Source organism: Chiroxiphia lanceolata, chromosome 15 (genome assembly GCF_009829145.1).
Source record: "Chiroxiphia lanceolata isolate bChiLan1 chromosome 15, bChiLan1.pri, whole genome shotgun sequence".
In the NCBI taxonomy this organism is placed as follows: Eukaryota; Metazoa; Chordata; class Aves; order Passeriformes; family Pipridae; genus Chiroxiphia; species Chiroxiphia lanceolata.
This window is the reverse complement of record NC_045651.1, coordinates 14,234,629-14,255,644: the sequence shown is the minus strand read 5'-3', so window position 1 is coordinate 14,255,644 and position 21,016 is coordinate 14,234,629. Positions and strand designations below refer to the sequence as shown.

General features: G+C 52.3%; 1 protein-coding gene across 3 annotated transcripts in view; it reads right to left on the bottom strand.

Annotated features, from left to right (window-relative positions):
* FLT4 (fms related receptor tyrosine kinase 4) overlaps positions 1-21,016 on the bottom strand; it is a 56,284-nt gene that overhangs the window by 26,258 nt on the left and 9,010 nt on the right. For all 3 annotated transcript variants that reach the window (XM_032703164.1, XM_032703165.1, XM_032703166.1), the window contains exons 2-4: positions 10,174-10,270; positions 3,808-4,079; positions 46-158 (exon numbers count right to left, since the gene is read on the bottom strand). In XM_032703164.1, coding sequence (XP_032559055.1) covers positions 46-158; positions 3,808-4,079; positions 10,174-10,270 — 482 coding nt within the window. The remainder of the gene's footprint in view (positions 1-45; positions 159-3,807; positions 4,080-10,173; positions 10,271-21,016) is intronic.

Below are 21,016 nucleotides of genomic sequence, written 5' to 3'. Positions count from 1 at the left end.
TGCAATACATCTCAGTCCAGAGTCTCCCACTGGCCGAGCTCTCACCGAGGTCAGTGTGACGTTAAGATCTGGGATGGACACAAGGCATGGTACCCAAGTGTTCTCCTTCTTGCTGATGAGGAGGGTCTCTGGCTTGTTGATAAATGGCTGTTCAAAATCTGAAGGAGAGATACAAGAACAACAACTAAACAGAGGCAAGAAAAAACCGGGAAAAGAAATCAACCAGCAGAAAAGGAGGCTTTCTGACTTTCTTTAGCACAGCATGAGCTTGCCAGGGGGAGTGGTGTGGAGCTGGATGGCCCCATCTGCCACGTGTGACAGTCAGAGGAGACACCTGGAGCTTGGGAATGCAAAGGGAGTCAGCCGGCTCCTCCGCACCAAACCCAGCACCGGTGCAGTGGCATTTGTGTGACGTCTGGGCAGTGCTGGAAATGACCTCCCCTTTCCTGGCCCCCTCAAGGTCTCTGCCTGGGTCTGACCCTTTGTGAAGCCAGTGTGCTGTGTCCTGGGCTCGGCGCCTGCCCAGCTGGTGAGCGTGGCCCCGCGGCAGGGGCGGTGTGGGGCTGTGCCGCCCCGGTGCAGCGCGACCTTCCAGGGCGAGGAAGTGATCCCCAGCGGAATGGTATGCAGATGTCATCCTGCAGCCAGATAAACAGATGAGCTGAGCTTTCCAGGGCTGCCACCCCACTGCCGCCCAACTGCTGCAGGCACAAATATTGACAGGAAGAGCAAAACCACCCAAAAATAATCACTGAAATGACTTAGCAAGGCCGCGGATGTTACGCTACACTCGACATAGAATGAGCATGTCGAGTGACTAAAGGGAATGAAGACAGAATTGGGAGAGACAAAGAACTGTGAGGCTGCTTGGTGTCCTCTGGCAGAGCTTCCGTGATGGACGATTTATTCTGTAGAATCAGCCCCTGCCTGCCCTTTCCCACAGGGACTTATACCTCATGGGATGGTGTCTCCATCGTGTCTCCGTAAATGTCCACCCAGCACATGGTCATGATTGGTTCTGTTCATAGAAATTGTCCCCTGGGTGAAGGCAACCCTGTAAGGAGGTAGTGGGCTTCTATCTGGGTCTGCCTCAGGGACCTGCTAGGGGAGATTTTATGGCTTCTGATATGCTGGAATCAGACCAAATGATCCCAGTGGCCTTTATCTTTTTAAAGACTACATTTGGTCTTTATTCACCTGGGTTTCAGCTAAACTATTGATTTCAAGGGACTGTAGCATGAGGACATCAGTTATCCAACTCAAGAATTTTTCCCTCTGCTACCCAGGCCCTAAAGATGCCCAACTAAAAGGACAAGTCAAAGATGAATTTGGAAATAATCCCCATTTGGGGGTCATGTAGCTCAAATCACATTGGGTCCAACCCAATCCAACCCACTGCTCCCACTGTTAATTGCAGAAGGGAATACTTTAATTTTTGACCTATAAAGCTGTTGCTTCGGTGTTAGTCATGCTACAAAGACCTGTATGAATCTGCATGAATCTCTTTTTTCTACAGCTTAGGTGAAAGAAACCACACTCAGAAAACTGTATTGGTCAGCTCTTACGAAAACATGGATTGCCCAGAGAGTTCTTATCTGTGTTTCCTGCGGTCTTGTGCTGCCACAGGATTGCTGAAATCACAGATTTGTTTCCAAGTGTGAACATGTTCCTCATTCCTCTCCTGAGCCCTGGGCATGTGAGAGGGAGGAGGTGCACAAATGCCAGAGGTGAGAGACTATGAGGTCCCCTTCAAGCTCAGATGGCAGCCAAGAACTAACTGATTTACTGGGCTGGTCCTGCTGCCAATGAGCTTGTGATTCATGCACTAACTCCCCTCTCTGACCACATCACAAATTTCCTTAAGACTGTCTTAATGGGTCTAATGGGAATAATTTAGCATCTTCTTCATTAATATATGCTAAGCTTTATGAGATGTGGGCTGTACATATCCTATCCTACCCTGATGAGGCATTCTATATGTCTACAGTGCTATCTGTAGTTTTAATAACATACACACCTAACCAGACACATGGGAAGGAGACATATGTGTGGAGAGTTCATTTAAGAACTGAGCTGCAGGTAAAATACAAAAGAACCCATTTTTCCAGCCAAGCACAGATATTTTGTTCCCGGCAATTCCACCAAGCTCTTAACATGAGAAATGAGGTTGATGGATAAAGCTGTGGTCTGATCATGCTGTCTCCAAACATCCCTGACACTTACATCAGCCCTTCCAAGCTCTCCAGGGACAGTTTCACATTGCAGCCCAGTTCAGCAGGAACAGGCAGGGCTTTATCTGGATGTTCTGCAATGGCTGTGGTTACTGTATGCCTGGGTTTTCCTGACATGTCCCTCCTCCTGCCTGAAAGCCTGCCCTGTCTGGAAAAGCAGATTCTGAGGTTTCCTACATGCCTGATAACCATAACAGGGGACAGCCTGATTGGAAGCAGTATGAACATGTGCTGTGTAGCCCTGTGCACAGCAATGCTGCGAGGTGTTGGCAGGATCTGTTGCACACATGCTGTCCACAGGCACTGTGGGTCCCACGGGCCCTGACAACCTGGGATTTATTGCCCCTAAGCTGCACCATGTGCACACTTGCTGCTCTCTGCTAAGTAGGAGAGACACTACTGAGCTGCAGAGAGGCTGGAGGTGAGAGAAGGTGGATCAGGAGGCAAAGTGGTGTTTGCTGGATCACAAAGAAAATCAGGTTCTTGCAAAAGCACTCAAAAGCACAAAAGTACGTTAGGCTGTACACGTTTTCAGTGTGTGTAAGAAGCTCTCTGCCTCTATCCTGTTAAAACACTCTAGAGGGTCTGAATACCCCTGTCCAACTCACAGATGCCTGTGATACTGGGAGGCTCTGTCCTGTTTTAGGGTGGGCAGCAGAGCCCACAGGGAGAGGAGGTAATTGCCCAAACAGACCTCAATTCCTCTCCAACAGCTGTCCAGCTTTTCTGATTTGCCCCTGCATTTTTCTCTGCATAGTCGCAGAGGCAAATTTGGCTTTGCCCTGGGACTTCTGAAAAATGCATCTTATATGTCATGACCTGCCTGGCTCATGACAACTGCACCAACTAATAAATGGGGGCGGAAAGAGAAATAGCTCAGCCAACTGTTTCCAGGGGACAGGGCTCATTTATCTTACTTTGAGCAGGGGGGGAGATGGCGGAGGGGGAACCCCTGGGGCATGGAGAGGATGAGTATTGGCCCTGCAGACACTTGTTGAGCTGGGGTTCCAATCCCAAGCCTGGTGAACATCCCTCCTCCTCCAAAATACATCTCATAATCCTGCCTGTGCAGGCAGCCCCTGCACAGTTTGGAGAGGAGCCAGTGTGGAAAGGAGTGGATCTGCCACTGTGGAGTGGCTCGAGCCATCAGGCCCGGGAACAGGAGGATGCATGGTGTGTTTGTACCACTCATCCTCTCCCTCCCTCAGTCTCAGCTTCATGGAATGCTATCATCCATAGCCACCAGCATCTTGGGGTGCCCCCAGCTGCCCATAAGATAACTCCTGTGCTTTTTTTAGTGGTGAAACGTCTCTGAGACCAGGCTCTCACTGCTCAAATTCCTGCATTCCAGCCTGGCTGGAGCGATGCCCCCAGGATGGGACGAAATTGAATCCCAGGCGCTGCCTCCGTGGACGGATATTGGTTCCCTGGAAGTACAGGGAACCAGCCCTTGGCCCCCTCCCCAAGCCTGCAGCAGCCTGGGAGGCACGTTGAGGTTTTTAATCTTTCGGATAGTACGGTGCCCTCGCTGCCCCCAGCCCCCCAGCCTGCAGGTGCACATCCCGATGGCTCTTACCTCTCACAAACACGTAGGTGCCCACCGCTGTGGTGCCCTCGATTTTGGCGTCAATGTACTTGTAGTAGCAGCGGTAGTAACCCGTGTCGTTCGCCTGCGTCTCCGTCAGCACCAGGACTTTGCAGTACGGCTTCGTGCCGGTCCCCTCACAGTCCTCTTCTCGGATCGCCCGGCCGCTGCTGGGGGCTGCTGAGGCCACCAACTCGGTCTCCTCCTTCCCAGCAGGGTCCACCTTGCCCCCAGGCCACGACCACTCCAAGGGGTGCTGGCCTCTAGACATGGGCAAAGAGGAGCATTAGCTTTGGGCCAAGGGCGGTGAATGTGGTGGTGACTCTGTGCTCACCTCCACGTGGCTCAGCCAGCCAGACACCACTCTTGGGCTGAGGCATGGAGGAATGACCATCCTCCAAGGGAAAAAACAGGCATGAGGAAACGGCAAGCAGCTTTCCTGATCACTGGGCAAGCAGAGGCTTCTCCTCTTCCCCAGGCCACCTCTCTGGCCACACTAAGCCGTAAGGTATCAGCCCACTCACAAGCAGGACCCTCTGTCCCATGACACTGTCCTACTGGTATGAACGCCAGGACAGGGAAACACGCAGGGCCCTGAGGGAAAGGTTCCATTTATTCTCTATTCCCTCTTGTTATTAAAAGGGTCCAGAGCTATTAGGGAAACACATGGATGTGATGATTTCCCTTGGCTCAGTATAGCTGCTGGCTGGGGCTCATGGTGTGATGAATGGAGTGGGAAGGAGAATGAGGGAAGGAGAGCAGACTGGAAAGAAAATGAGAAAAAGAAAAGCAGGAGGGGAGTCAGGGATAAAAGACAGCACGGGGAAAACCAGGGGAGGCTCAGCTGACTGCCTTCTGGCCAGCTGCCAGCTGTTTCCTTCCCTCCTGTTGTGGGAGGGGGTTCCCTTTCTCTACAGCACCCTGCAGCCCTTCAAAACCACAGCTGGACTGGGGCTGCCACCCCTTCCCACCTCTGCAGAGACACTGCAGACACCTCTCCAAGGGCATGAACACTGAGCCTGTTCATCAGCAGCCCAAAGACAGACAGAAAAGTCCAGGAACACAAGAAACCCCCAGACAGAGCGTGCACGTGTGTATTTATATATAGCTGAGGATCTCCAGAGCTCGCATGTGCACACACGCGCCAGCCTAGCTTGTTATAACTGCACTTGTTTACTACAAACAACACAAGCTTTTATTCCATGCTGGAAGTTTCCTTCTGTGGAATCAGAGTCCCTTTCAGAGGAAGGCCTAGTCCCCACTTGAAAGTTTGCCAGTATAGCTGGAAGTCACTTAAGTACATGCAAAAAAAAAAAAGCTAAGAAAAAAGAAGCCATCGTAAGGGACAGCTGTGGGGTAAAAATGGCCTTTTGTCAGCACCGTTGGCTCCATGAGGGGAAACTGGGTTCATCTATTATTCAGGTTGGGAATAGACATGCTGGCACACGCAGCTCCTCTGCCAGGGCTCTGCCAGGGCAGCTCTGAGGGCAGATGCTTTTAAAGCACAGCCAGACCGTGACCATCACTGATAGCTGGATCCAGACAGCAAGGGACGGTGAGGAGGAAGAGAGATAAGGTGCCATTGGAGGGCACAATGGCTCAGATGCAATGAGGACAGGATTTCTGTCCAAGTATGGGGACAGGACCTGCCCCTTTGTGTTTTTCTCCAGCTGCTAATTTATCTTCCTGCAGACTTTGCTCTCTTCCAGTTTGCTGCGGATGAGTTCGGAGACAGTGTACTGCACTCTCCTCATGTCACCAGGTACAAGGGCTCTGGAGGCAGCGACGAGCCCTTGGGGACAACCTCACAGCCCCTCTGACCAGCTCAAACTGGTGCATTCACTAAAAATGCCATCAGTGCCTGAGGCAGGACTGTAAGTGCAGCTCCAGCAGCGTGTGTTTGTGAAGCACGGGCAGGCTTCTCCAAAGTACCAGAGTCTCATGAGCACTTCAATAAAAATAAAAATTGAATTTTGAGGTTTTTCCATTCTATGCATGCTCAGGGAAAATAATAGTAAAACTGATCACTAAACCAGTAACACCCAGTGGCCTCTGCCATGGGCATTGCTGCTGTGCCCATGATCCCACTGCACCAGTGCAGGCCATGGGACTGCTCTCAGCCCAGAGCTAAGAGCTTCAGACTCCCACTTGCAAAAGAGCCCCAAAGCCCTTTGCATTTGCTCAGGCATTTTTGGGACTCCACGTGGAGGAGGGTAATTGTACAAGTCTCCAGTGTTTCCGCTTTCTGTTTGTTTACCCACTGGGATTTTCACACGTTATCAGATCTACTTGTTTCATTAACCATCAAGGCTTGCAGTCACCGAGTGACACATATTTATACAAACATGGATGGGCCAGTGCAAACAGACGTGCCAACCAGCCCGTGGGCAACTCTAACCCTGGCATTCCTTGCATGTGTGCTGCTCAACCAGGTCCAGTGGGGACACAGAGGTGTGGGCACTACTGTGAGTCCCAGTTGGCATCACCGGTGCGTTAAGAGGACCAGAGGAAGGCAGGAATCAGGACAGGTCAGGCTCACATGGATTTATTTCTGTATCTACTCTCTGCATTTGGGGAAAGGTCCAAGCAGCAGTTTTGAGTGGTTCCCTCCCTCTTATCTGTCACCTTCAAAGATTTATTCCCAAGTTGTTTTCTTTCAGCTCGGTGATAATGTGCCTCCTGGCGATGGAGCCAGCTGATGCCAGCTGGAAAAAGATGCAATGTAGGCTTCTCCACAGCTGTTTTCCTCAATCTTTTCAGGACAGATGCTCTTCAAGGAAGATGTTGCAATTGGCACCACTTTTCTTCAATCCTCTTTGAAGCTCCCATGTGTGGTATGATGGGTAAAGCTGGCTGTGGCTTTGTGGTTTAACTGGGATAAGCCAGATCCTCCCTCAGCACCACAAAGGATGTTCACAGCAGACACACACGTGTAGGAAAGTGCAGCAGGTGTTGTGTGTCCCTGGACACCGCTCTGGAGCAGTGCTTGTGGGGCACTGCCTTATCCTGAGGCTCCTTCAGCCCTGCCACAGCACTCATTTCCTCCACAGGAGCCAAGAGGGCTCCGGGGTCAAATACTTCCTCTGCCACAGACGGGTTTGTGCATCTGTGAGTCAGCTCTGGTAACAGATCACTGGGCAGCAAAGGACAACCTTGCCCTTCTTTTTCTTGGTTTGCTCTCCACCTGAGTGCCCAGCACCCGCAGGATGGGATTGGATGGGCTGGCACAGTCATGACCCAGTTGAACCCTCCAGAGGTTTCTGCTGTTGCACAGCTGGCTCCTGTGGGCTCTGTTCCAATATTCATGAGCTGGAACAGCACAACATCTCTGCTTTCCCCCCTGCACAGGCTGCTGAGAGCTTGAATGCAGAGATTCATGGTATTCTTTCCTTCCTTCTCAGGATGGGAGCTAATAAAAGCTGCACTGTCTATGTGGGCATCAGCCCCTTCCGTGGCTCTGCCACATGCTTAGATCAAAACATCGCTGGGGCTCTCAGCCAGCACTGGCATGACCTGTATTTTGGGGAATGTTCCTGCACTTGTCCCCTGCTTTGTTTGGGTCTCTCAAGGGTGCATTGTGCTGGGTGACAAGGGAACGTGACTGCATGTGATGCCATTTGCAAAAGCAGAGCCCCAGCGTCTGGTGGCTTCTTGCGTATGTGTTGTGCCCTTGGGTCTCTTAAGCTTGCCCAGCTCCAGAGCCATTGCTCATCCCATGGCCTGGTATGGACTCTGGTCACTGATGAGGCTTGGAGGGCTGTGGAGCCGGGGGGGGGGCTGCAGAGCTGTGGATGTCTGAGATCCAGGCTGCCGTGAGGGAGCCTGAGAGCACAGTTGGCTGCGGGACTCTCACGCTCAGTGGGTGAAGCTTGAAAGGTCTCCAGGGAGTCTTACAGGAGGGTTTTGAGCTCATCTTTCTGCTGAAGCACTGCTTCAAGCAGGCCTGTACTCCTGGCTCCAAGGGTAGCTCAAAGAGCAGCCAGAGGACATTGCTCTCAAGGGAAGACCAGGGTCAAACTGAAGTCACCTCCAACACGATGCTCAGCAGGAAATCCCTGGATCCTGAATTTGATTCTGTATTTTTTTCTGCCCTACCCTGCCCCACCACCCTCTCCCTTTGCCTGTTCTCTTGGTGGTCTGCATGTTTTTCCCTTCAGTTCCCATTATCCCAAGCCAGGTCTTCCCAGGGTGGGCCATGGTCCAGAGAAGAGGTTGGAGAAGCAGCTGGGTGTAATTAGAGATCCAGGGACCAGGAAGGATTTACTTTTCATTCAAATGAAGTAACAGTGTCCCACAGTCAAAATCCTCTCCTCAAGACAGACAAACAGAGGACTGGAGAGCTCAGAGGGAAAAGGGGAACCCTCTGAGCTATGCAGGAGATACAGAGACTTATCTACCTGTGGATGGTGTGAAGGACACTGCGCAGCCCGAAGGAGCACATCTGGGACACCAGGATGGAGAGGTGGGGGGCAGCCAAGGAGCAACATGGGCAGAGAGTTGCAGGGGTTTTAATGCTGTTTGCAGATGGCCTTGCTGTTCTTGAGCTGGGCAGTTCAGTCCTGCACAGCACTGGGAGCCAGGGGTAGGGATCTTCTTATCTCAGCTGTGTCCATGCCACTGCACTGTATGGATGCTGTCTAGTGAGCCTGAAAGTTGAGCCTTGGCTCTGCAGCAGCAAACAGGGAGGTTGTTGCCACTTGCAGTGACTCTGTAGCTTGTACGATGCTCCCTGCAAGGGCAGGTCAGGCACAGTCTGCACTGGAAATCAGAGCATCTCTTTTCCACTTCAGTGATTTTCCTTCATATTAACCAATACCTAACAAGTGCCCAGGGAAAGGGCAGTCCAGGTCCAGGAGGGATACCCAAAAAGAAAGGCTTTCCACTTCATGGTGCTAAGAAGCTGTGTTCATGCTTGACTGCAGAAGACTCTTTTACCACACCTCTAACTACAGTATGTTCTTTAGCCTTGGCTCAATCTGCAGACAACACAGTCTTGAAAACACTTTCTATGTCCCTCCCTGGGCCACTGCTGAGAAAGGATCTGCCCTGATTCTAAGCTTACTCAGAACAACTGCACTGAACTCCCCTCTTCCAAGGTTTTAACGGAGAATGTCAGTTCCCACATCCACCTGTGGAGAGAACTACCATGGCAGAGCACTGGAGTCCCCAAATTCCCTCCTTTTCCTCTGTGCCCCCCCCAGCAGGCTGACCACAGTCCTCCATGGACAGTCACAGGCAGTCCTCCAACTCACATGTTTCCTATAACACACACCGCGGTTCCTCAGGTCACTGGGAGAATGAGCCCACAACCGCTCAGCTTCCCAGACCAGGTGAAATCAGTTCAGTATTGCCATCAACAAATTTCCTCTGTCCCTCTGCCTTGGCTATGAACTGATTCACAAAGGAAAACCAATACCATCTGTTCCAGGAAAAGTTAAATATGTTTGTGACAAGACATGAACACAATGCCAGCCAAGTGTTTGCAGTAATTGCTCTGTGGTTATATATAACACTGAGGAACACCCATTTGAGGCCCACGCTGAATTTAGAGCCCCATTGGGGCCAGCACTCAGATCCCAAGCGTGAATCTGCTTTCAGCTGCTGAAGGGAAACTCCAGGGAAATTGACCTTGGGCAAGTCTCCCACTTGTTTGTTTGTTGTTTTTTTTTTTAACTTTCCTAGATAGGGGGTAGTGCTGAAAACATGTACAGCCAAGTGTCCCAGCATGGATAAATCAGTTCAGGCACATCACTTTCTCAGAGCCAGTCTCAAAACAACCTGAGATTCTCTAGGTCCTCTCACAGGGTTTTGACCTGGTCTGGCCAGGGCTTTTCCTCACCCCGATGTGTACAAGGCAAAGCATTAAATCCCAGCTTCCTAGAAAAGCTGGAAGCCTCTCATAGACACCACTAAGCGCAGCCTTGCTTTCTCACATGGGTATTTCTCAACGTCCCCCAAACGTGCCACTAGATTTAGAAACCAGAACTCCAATCCTAGCAGCCCCGAGGAGATGAGAATAATCAATGTCAGAGAAAGACAAGGAGAATCAGGGAGGCCAGTTTCCCTGAAGAGCTTACAACAAAGCTATCAGATCATGCAAATGTTTCTCTATCTTCCTTCTGCCTGCAGGACTACAGCAGAGGTTATCACTGCCTCCTCGGAGACTTCTTCTGCTTCTTTTTCTATGAATTAATTAGATGAGTTCACCCTTGGTGAATGTGGAAGATTTCTAGGCAGACATGCTAATCTGCAGGTGTACTGCAGCCAAGGTGTCCCTGGAGGGCTCTCCTTGCCTAGTCCTCCAACACTCACCAGGTAAAAGCAGTCTAGACAGAGCCAGGTTTGCTCGTGCCTTACCTGCAGGTGATAGTCAGCGTGTCCTTGGCGTTGATGACGTGTTCCTCCTCGGTGATGCTGAGAGTAGGAGGGGTCATAGAATAGCTGCTCACCAGATCTGTGGAGGGAAAAGAGAGAGACGATGATGCAGATACTGACCAGCCTGCACCCACCGCTGTGGGCAGCAGCTCTCCTGGCATCACGAGCCCAGAGAGGGGCAAAGCCTTTTGAAGGAAACATCTCCTCAGGGTCTGTTCCTACAAGATAATTGAATGTTGGCTCAGCAGGACACAAGTGGTTTATCTGCAGCCCTCCTGACTCCAGCGAGCAGGCCAGACAGCCCCTGGGCTCTGATAGACAGACTAGCACAGACAAGGGCCAGAAAAAGAATGAAAGACCAGAAAGTGGGGAATCCAAGTGTGCCCATTCCTCACCAGGTGAATGAGATTGAGTTTGCTTGGACTAAGGCTCTGAAATGATCCCCTCTGCTAACTGGAGGGAATCTGGCAGGAGATTTTTCCATACACATGTGGCTTTCTGTAATCAGGGCGACAAATCAGGGATGCCCAGATACCAGAAATGCAAAACTATTGCTTTGGCACAGAGATGCTCTCTGGAGCCAGCAGGCATTCTCAGAATGCCCTTCTCCTTTGGCACACTCTCAGGTACAGCCACCTGAACAGGACCAAACCTCTGGAGATTGCAGCAGCCCCCTTCCCTGCACCACCAGACAGGCATTCCAGGAGTGAAATTATCCAGGCTCAAGGACAGGTAGTTCAACATTATCATGCTCTTCTTCCACCTTTTTTCAGGGAGAGTCCCACTTCTTGTGTGCTTGAATCTCCGGCATGCCAGACATGCACCCTAAGTGAGCTCCTCATGGACAAAACATCTCGAAGTACCGGTTACCTTCAGAGACTACTGTTGTTTTTCATTAGCACAGTGTTGCTGACTGTCATTACTTCATGATCTTTATCTTAAAACTCCAGCTTCTGGAGATGTGAGATAATTCAAAAGAAAAGTCTCATTGACTGCAAAAACAAGCAAACCAACCAGAAATAGAGGGAGGAAAAAAAGAGTTAAGAAATGTGAAGCTGTGGCTCAGGTGGGTGCTAAATGCTAAGGAAGAAAAGAATGCAAAAATATGTTGCTAGCTTGAATTTCTACAAAAACGTGAGGTTTTTTGCAACTATGTTCTGCGCGTGTCTGTTTCCTTCCCTTGTAACATTCAAAGCCAGGTATCAGAGAGATCTGGCAAGGACAGAGAGATCTCAAGGACATAGAGTTTCCGTGGGTTTCACAAACAGAAGGAGCCCTGTGTGACACTTCTCCAAAACTGTGACCTGAGGACCGCAGGTCTCAGAAGTGCTGTGGTAGAGCCACATGAGCCTTAGGACAGGAGGAAATGGCCTCAAGTTGTGCCAGGGGAGGTTTAGATTGGATATTAGGAAAAGTTTCTGCACTGAAAGGGTGCTCAGGCATTGGAACAGACTGCCCATGGAAGCGGTGGAGTCACCATCCCTGGAAGTGTTCAAAAGACATGTGGATGTGGCACTTGAGGACACGGTCTAGTGGTGAACACGGTGGTGCTGGGTTAACAGCTGGACTTGATGGTCATAGGAGTCTTTTCTGGCCTTAGTAATTCAGTGATTCTAGGAATGTTTCTCTATGGGGAAACTTGCCCCAGGAGACATCAAATGGCCACCAGCCTCTCTGACACAGGCATCTGTGGAGTCATGAGGAGCCAGGCTGGTGGAGAAGCCGGGGTGCCCAGGGCCCACCACCATGAAGGAGAGGCTGCTGAGGGGGACATGGCAGTGGAGGGACGTGCCGAGCGGCACCACCGGCACTGCCAGGCCAGGGCTGCCGGCCTTGTTCTCCCTGATTGTTCTCCACTTCCTTCCCGCCTGCGCGCAGCTCCGAGGTGGTGTCCCTGTGGCTGCCCCCATGGCAACGGCGGGGTGCTGGCCATCTCCCCCCATCATTCCTGCCTCCTCTTCCCTTGCCCACGTGAGGTGGAGTCAGCCCAGGGGCCGCCCTGGCCCGTCTCTGCCCGCGTGTGTGTCCTGCTGCCCACAGCCTGTCCTAAAGACATGTCTCTCTCAACAACAACAACAATAACAACAACAGCCATCATTTGTCTCTCAACACATGGATCGGGTTGGCATCACCGTGGTCTTTGGGACCCCGTGCTTCTCAGCGCCCACAGAGGACACCCCACCTTGTGCCTCCAACCTCCCCCTTTCCCTGCGGAGGGGACGTCCGACGTCACACACAAAAATGTGCCCCCGGGCTGCGAAAATAAATGACCACATTTTTTGTAAAATCCCTTCAAAATGTAACAAGGTTTATTAAAAAAAGGGGGTGGGGAAGGGAATCTGTCCGCTAAGCTGCATTTCCTATTACTGCCGGACACGGTTATCCCAATGCAAACACCACTATCCAGATGGCCACAGCCTCCCAGCCTGTTGCCCCAGGGAGCGTCTAGGGGTGCCTGTCACCCCCACGGTGCTCAACCCAAAATGCAGAAGATAATGGCTTGCACGGGGCCGGCTGGGGACAGCAGACCCTCTCATCCTCACGCCCGTGCTCTGGGGCAGAGAGCAGAAAGGTAATCCCCAAACCCCTGGCATGGCCAGCTCCAGGGCTGGCTGTGACAGGCGTCAAATTAAGTCTCAAAACTGGAGTGGTCCCCTTGCTTGAACCACTAAGTGGTCCAAGGTAGCAGGAGCCTCTCGGCCGATGCTGTGCCCCGCTGCCGGGCCTGGGGGGAGCAGGACGGCAGCAGGAATAACCCCCTGCCTCCCTTCATGTGCCGCCTGGTGACCTGTTAGCAAACAACGCCGGGGGGTGGAGGGGAAGAAAGGAAAAGTACGATCTGTGCAGGTTGAGGCTGTGGGATTCCTGCAGATGCATCCTGTCCACGGCCCTCCGTGAGTACAACAGGAAAAGGAACCACTGCTTGCTCCGAAAGCACCGCGGCGCGGGGCTGGGGACGCTCCCGCTGCTGGCAGCCAGTGCTGGGCCAGCACTCACGGCCGTCCAGCCTCCTCACCGCCCCCGGATTGCCGGGAACTTTGGGGACTCCCTGCATCAGGCACGGGCTCATGCCGGGGATCCACTACTCACCCCAATGCCCCACAATAAGGCTGGCATCTTGGTATGCCAATACCCAGAGTCACCCGTGCCATTCAGGACAGGCAAAAGGATACACGGAGCTATTCCCAGCCTGCAAAAGCATCTTCAAAGCCATCAGCTTTTCCCCCACCATATTCTCTATCACTCTTTGTGCTTTACAGATGGATCCACCCCATTGCTGCCCTTGCCCTTTCCCTCCCTGGGGGAGCGTGTGCCCTGCCATGACTCTCTCCTGCGCTGAACTTGGTGCTGGGTTTGGCCATTAAATCTCTGCTAACCGACACACAGATGGTTTGTGTCTCTGGCAAATCCCAGGGTGTGAGGGAGATGTCTCCAGAGCATGGAGTGTCTCCTCTTCTCTCAGTCCCTCCTTCCCCACCTCCAACCCCAGCCATGTTTTATCTCCTTGGCCCTCCGAGCAGATCCCGCTCTCTCCCGCACACCCAACTGCGCCCTTGCATGGGGAGAACATTAATGTAATTAAAAAGGCATGCGGCAGCCCCGGCAAGCTTTGTTTTTTCAAGATGGTTTCCAAGCAAGCTGGCAGCAGGATATTAAAATAAACAGAGGGGGGATTGATGGGATGCGGGGAGAGGAAGCAGGATCCCACAGCCACTCACACCTTGTCTTTTTCCAGAGAAGCACATTTCCCAGCGGTTTTTGTAGCCTTGATCTTGCAGCACACGGCTCTAAAAGGGGCCAGGCTGCACCGAGGGCCTTCTCCTTATCGCTGGCAGCTCCATCATTTTCAGGCCCCTCTGGCTCTGTCTGCACTTACACCACTGCTGCTCTCAGCACAGCGGCAGGACTGCCCACTGCATCCTGCATCCAGGGCTCTCCCTGCCTGGTGGGGAAGCCACGCTCACCCTCAAAAGTGCTACCCACCCACCCCAGGGCATCTCCAGACCTCATCTCTCCACCCTTGGGCATGTTGTGGGAAAGCCTTGCATGGGACTTGGTTTCCCCTTGCGATAGCTGCAGACACTGAATCCCTGCAGAAAAGCATCTGAGCCGGAGCTGGCACTGCTGCAGTGAGTGATGGCTTTGGGAACAGGTCAAAGGCTGGGCATGAGAGAAGGTGCAGGTATAGCATGGTACAGTATGGCACAACACAGCTCCTGCTCTCTGTCTGCTTCCACTCACAGGAAGCCCTGCACCGGATCCTCCCTCTGAGCCCCTCCACACCACCTCAGCCCCTCTCTGCTTCCCCTTCCCTCCCTCTCTGCTGAGTCGGCCCCGTTGACTGATTAACGGGGCGCCTTTCCGGAGAGGGATTTTGTTCACACTCTGTCCTTCTCGCTGACTTCCTTCCCCGGTGCTGGGCTGGGTCTCTCTGGCCACAGCCGCTGCATGTCCCCATCTAACCAGCACAGTTCACTCTCCTGCCACCAAACTTACTGCTTTGGGGTTGTGTGACCAGAGCTGCAAGATAACGTGCACAAAGCAAAGCTGCTCCAGGTGAGGCTGTGTGGTCCTGCTTGTCATTACTGGGGCTCTGATCCTTCCTGTCCAACACCAAAAGTATAATGAGACATTATTTTTGCCCCAAAATACTTGTGGGCAAGTTGGTGTGTGGAGGCAGGAGCCCCCTGAGCAGAGACCAACATGAGGGCTGAGGAAGAGGCCAGCAGAGCATCACCTGAGCTGGTGGAAATGCTTTTCTTCTTGGCACCAGACTCAGAGATGCCCCAAGCACCCTCGGTCTGCAGCAACGCCAGGTGAGGAGGAAGGACGTGTGTCCAAACAGACAGAGCATCTGGGGAGTGAAGAAAGAGGGCTTTCCTCCAGCTCAGCACCTGCAACCAGGGGAGACCCAGCCACCTGCACTGATGGGGAATGAGGCAGAGAACATCACAAGCTCTCTGAGCTCCTTCAGCTTTTTGACTTCCAAGATGGGAGTTCATCAGGACACAGAAACAGAGAGGTTCAAAAGCGGGAGCCACTTTCAAGAGGGACAGGCTGTCCTGAGGAGCAAAGTTACCCTTGTATTCTTCATTCCTGGTCCCTCGGTGCCTCCAGGCAGGGATTTATAACAGGGTATTTCCCAAGTCAGCTGCCCTGGACAACAGAGCATGGCTACACCCAATGCCTGACCATGCTCTCACCTGTTTTTAGGACTCTGCTCTGCTCCAGGGACCTGCCACCACGTCATCGCAGAGCATCCCAAGGAGGGGTCAGCGAGCCCCTGTCTGGGAGTGTTTATCTGTCTGCCTTTCTCCCTCGGCAGGAAGCACTATCTCACCATCGCCCTGCTCGCTCCAGCCTGATTTCCTGCTCCATCCTGCCAGGTTTACCCTGCTTTTTCCTCCTCCCCTCCCCCTGCCCCACGGCTGTCAGGCCATGTTTGCATTTCTGTCTCCTGCTGTCTTTCCTCTCCCTACCCACCCACCCCCCTCCCGCGTTCGCTCCCTACTCCATCCTCCCCGAGAGGCTCCGTCCTGAGCCAAAGTTAGCCTGTGTCAGGTAGCCACATGTCCGGCCTGGGGCAGCGGGTCAGCCGGGGCCACCCTGCAGACCTCCTCCAGGATCTCTGCTGTCAGCAGCCTCCCCGGGCCCCAGGGGAGCGGCTGTTTGCTGCCCTCGCTCCGGGGAGGGATGCTCGGCACATCAGAGAGCTGGTTTCCCCTCGGTGGCCGCCAGCCCACCCTTTCTGCTATAGGGACAGGGCTGGCCAGACACCGCTTTGTTTGGTCCCCCATTCCCTGAATTGCTCCGAGTTTGTTGGCTGCCTGCTCCTGCCCGGAGAATCCTTTTCCTGCCTTTGAGATAGAGGATGCTTGAGCCATCTGTGTGTTTTATTTCCTTGTAGAAACTAACAAGCCAAGGATTGCTTCCTCTCCCTGACATTTCAGAGGGCAACTCCAGCTCAGCGGGATGCGCAGGGAAGGGAGGGGGAGCCCAGAGCCTTCAGACAGGAACAGAACCTATTCTGTCCACAGGATTCACTCCCTAAAGGGCAGAAATCCCCAGACCTGCTCAACTGCCACGGCTTTGCAGGAGCCCAGGGAGAGCCATCCTGCTTAGCATACATAGCCAGCCCTCTTCCAGTGGCCCCTATTAACTGCATGGCTAAACCCTTGCAAAACTCAATTAAAATTATCCTCCCACATCTTAAGGACTGTCAGGTTGCTTCTCTTCCTCTTTTAATTTACTTCTTTCAAAATCTTGCCCTGCTCACATTCTCTGCCCCCGCAGGATGTGATTAACAGGGTGTAGAGAGAGCAGAGGGATCGAATGGCTTTAGGGGACTGATAACAGCAATTAGCACTGTTCATTACATCCCTAACCTGAGGGGATGCAAAGGATGGTCCACAGCTTGTGTGAATCAAGTGTTGGTCCAAGTCCAGCACCTGGCACACAGGCATTGTCAGCACAAATGGATGGCCAGGATGGGCCAAGGACACCCCCCTATGGGCCCTGGGGGTCTGGGATCCCTGGGCAAGTGGCTTGGGAAAGGCTTGTACTGGTGCTTCCTCCAGTTTACCTATTTGGGTTTGCTCAGGAGTTGCATGACCATTGCAGGATTCAGAGGCTAAATCCAGCCTGTGACTATCCAGGTGTAATCCCGGCAGCTTTGCTGGGCTGAGGTGCCTCTGGCAGCAGTGGGTACAAACCCATTTGGCCACTGAGAAGAAACACCAGCCCATCAGTGACGAAGGAAATTTCTATCCACTGCTTCTCATGCCATACCTGATGGAGTTACGGGGCAGATGACACAAAGTACCTTTTCATGCAACTCAGCTAAACTGTGGATTTTGCCACTATGGGATACCCCCACAGAGATTCCAAAAGAGAGATAAGGTCCCAGTAGGCAAGTCACTATCAGTTCTTACACACAGTGATCCAAGGGAGACATCCATGTCCAGGAGTCTCTAAATCACTCATTGCCACAATACAGTGGGTATGTTAGCGCAGGATCTCCCTGCCCACAACAGAGCACTGTCTGTCCCTTTTCCTCAGTGTGGAGTCCCAGATGCCCACACTGAGGCTGATGACAGCCCAGGCAGAACCAGGACCAGTTCCAGGGCCTGGGCTTCCACTCATAGCACCCAGACTTTGCTGCATGAACACAGAGGAAGGGAAAAGCCTGAGAAACACCAGAGAGGAGATGCTCAGATTCAACACCATCAACTATGGCTCCATCATGAGCCATTCCCCGAGGCTCAGGTGAACTCCTGTCGAAGCAAACTGAGGGTGTGCTGCTGGAGGAAGATGGAGTTCAAGCTATGTGAGGCCTCAGCATCCGACTCTCGCTGGGAGATGAGGAGGCAGAGGCAGCTGACCGGGAAGTCAGACGGAGCCTGAGGGTCGGCACTGAGCGCAGAGAGAAAAGGGTAGCAGCGTTTGGAAGGAAAAAAGCAAGTCACAGGTTTGCTTTTTCCTTGATGTGTGTGGGCTTAATTGCTGGCCTTTGAAGTTTAACTCTTCCCAAGACTGTTGGCTTATGGACAGGCTGAGTAGGACACTGAAGAAACCCCTGTACCCCACTCAGGGCAGGTTTCCCCCATATGAGCAGAGCCTGGGGACCCTGCCTGCCTCCTGCCCAGCCTGCTCTGCCAGGCTGACTGTGGCTGGGCTTTTTCAGGGGTCTGCAAGCCATACAGCTGGGTTGGAAGGCATTGTACCAAGTGGAAAAGACCTGCTCCTCCATCTTCATGTCCCTGGAGTCTGCATCCAGATGTTTGCTGCTTAGCTGTGAACTAAAATCAACTCAGAGCCCTCAAACAAAACAGCTGCCTTGGAGCTGGCAGTGCCTGTTTCTGCAACACAACCCATCCTCAAGTTGTTCTCCAGCTGCAGAGTGCAAGAGAAGCTGAAGGATGAACAGGGTAAGTGGGGAAAAAATAGTTTTGCAATTAGATGATTACTTGGCCTTGGTAAACCTGGATTCAATTCCCCATCTGCTCCAGGCTCCCTGCAAGCCCATCTTGCAGCTTCCTTTTACCTCCATCCCTGCCTGAGTCACAGAAACTGGGCTGCTTTCACTTGGAAAAACATATACTTGAGCAAGAAAGGAGAAATCCTTATGCCTTCTAGTTAAAGATAACAGGGAACAAAGAAAATTAATTTGTCCCAGAGTCAATGCAACATGAAAAAGCTACATTAGATTTGATGGGTCCAGAAAGTAGGAAGCACAATTGAAATGCAGGAGGAATTTAAACTTCCTGATTATCAAAGCAGGAGTTTCAAGCACCAAGTATAATCTAATCATAATAATAGTAATAATAAAGCAAAGGGAAGAGTGGTCATGGGCACAGAGAGAGCTGCTGCCTGGGGAGCACGAGCCCTCCTCCGGCTTCTCACATGCACACCTGCACGTGCACACACAGCGTCTGCACGACCCCTCTGAGGGGTGGGCACGAGGGGAGGCAGGAAGATCACAGACACACACTCTTCAAAGGAGAATTAGTCATCAGAGGTAGCGGCAGAGGAAGGAAGGCTCAGGTACGAGGTCAGATGTGCGCAAGCAGAGAGGGCTGACAGAGGAGTTCTGAGTGTTCACTGCAGATCTAAGAGCCCTCCTGGCGTCTGCACGAGCAGGACAGGAGGTGGAATCCCTGGAGTAAATGCACCTACAGCACGTAGGAGATAAGAAATTTCAACCCTCCTGGAAAACACCGCACAGCTTGGCTTTCTGCCATTCTTGAAAGCAGCCAGAGCTGCCCAAACCCAGAGCCTTCCCTGACATGGTTGATAAAAATCTTACTCTGTTCTCTGAAGCATCCCCAAGAGAGATGGGCTCTAAAGAGCACAGCAAATCTCTCCCCCCACACAGGGCTCTGTTCCTCACCCCCAGGTCAGTGATCCTATCTGCTCCCTGCTGGGCAAAGAGACTTAAAGATGGAGAGACTCGGAGCAGTGGGAAGAAATCTGGTCCCATGGGGCTGTCCAGGGCATTGATGGCAAGTTACAGATGCACACGCTCTCAGTTTCTCTTGGCACAGAGCTGTGACCACAAGCCAGGACCTGCTGCAGCAGGAGATGATAATCATCATCTCCGAGAGCCAAAGTGTATCGGGGCATTCTCGTCACTTGAGATTAGCTGGCTGTTTAACATCTGCACAGATTTCTCTCTCCACCTCCACATAACACCCCTTGTGCATCTATGAAACTAATTTAATTCCCTTCCAAGAAAGGCTGAGTTGGAAATGTCACACTCTGTATATCACAGCACAATTCCTACAACGAAACGCCCAGCCTAAATGGCAGTGTTGGACTCCGGCGCTGTTTGAAGGGCAGTCAGCTAAACCCTCTTCTGCTGCTTTTTAAAAATAGCTTACAACAGGGTGACCAAGTTTCATAAACACCCAGTTACTCTTGTTAGTACTCAGAGCTGACTGTTTTTTCCCGTTCAAAGGTGCTTCCCTTGCCACGCAGCGCAGTGGGAAGAGCACGCAAGCGGACGCGATGGGAAGGAAGCGTTTACACATGCTAATGACTTCCACCCAAGGAGCACAAGTGCTCACAGGGAAACGGTGCTAAAGAAACAACACGACACTTCCTCGGCTGTCCCTATTTGGTCCCCACAAGGTATTTGGTGCTCAGAGCCGTGGGGCGAGGCTGGGGATGGCCTTTCCACCCAAGGCGTGAATGAAGGGAAGACCACAGAGGCAGGAGAAGCCATTTGGCAGCGGGGCCATTTTGGCACCACACTGGACCAAGGGGTTGAGGACAGATACTGGTCCTTTCCTACTCTCAGTAGTGTGGGTCCAGAGACCAGAGTCCTTCCAGGTGCCACTCGGGTCATTTCACCATGCACATCTCTCTTCATGCCAGAACAACTTTCCTAAGTTCATGTGGGGCCCTGTTTATTTTTCTTTTTTTTTTTTTTAAATCCACTATTGTATTAGGAGTGTTTTTCTTTTGGCAAAGGTTACCGTGGGGCCAACACTGTGCGGAGTCTCCTGCCTTCCATCACCACTACAACCTCTGAGCCGGAGCTCAGCCCGGCCAACGCCGCTTATCTTCAATGAAGGCAGGCTTGGATTTCCCCCGCCGTATAAAAAATAGATCCAGGCACTCCCCCTCTCCCCCAGTGCATTCTTTGAAATGCCACCCAGGCCTTGTTATTGCTGGGAGGCTGGAAAGCCAGGGATTAACTGCCTCAGGCTGCACCAGGCTTTATTTGTCTAAGCAGCCAAGGGTGAGGAGCGGCCATAAATACTGTGAAATGCTGAGCACTGTGGAGGGGCAACGCAGACACCTTGGAATCAGGGATCACATCTTGGGCTGGGTGCAATCCTGGTGCGACCCATTTCATTGGATAGGCTCTTGACTCCCTACAACACAGGGGCTTTGAGGAACATCAAACTCCATCGCCATGTGTTCAAACTGGGGAGGCCAAGCTATCCCAGTGTAGCACTAACAGTGTTCTGTTGGTCCCTGCAGCACAGGAGTAACCAAACATGGTGGTGAAAATCCCACTTCAACTCTGTCACCCAAGGGGACACATACTGAGTCTGAGCCTGCCTGCCTGCCCAGAACAGGCAGCTCCCCTTCCATTGTACACTGGGATGCCATAGCACAGAGGGGAGATGAAGACCAGGATACGCCCTGATCCCATTCCAGCACTGGCAGTGCTGCCAGAGCCAGCACTTACAGCCCAGGACCCATCAACTCTGACAGTTTGGCAAGAGCCAACATACCCAATGAGGAGCCATCAGGCCCAGACACACACTCCACTAGCTAAATCACTTTACAAGGCATTGCTGAGCAACTCCATTTG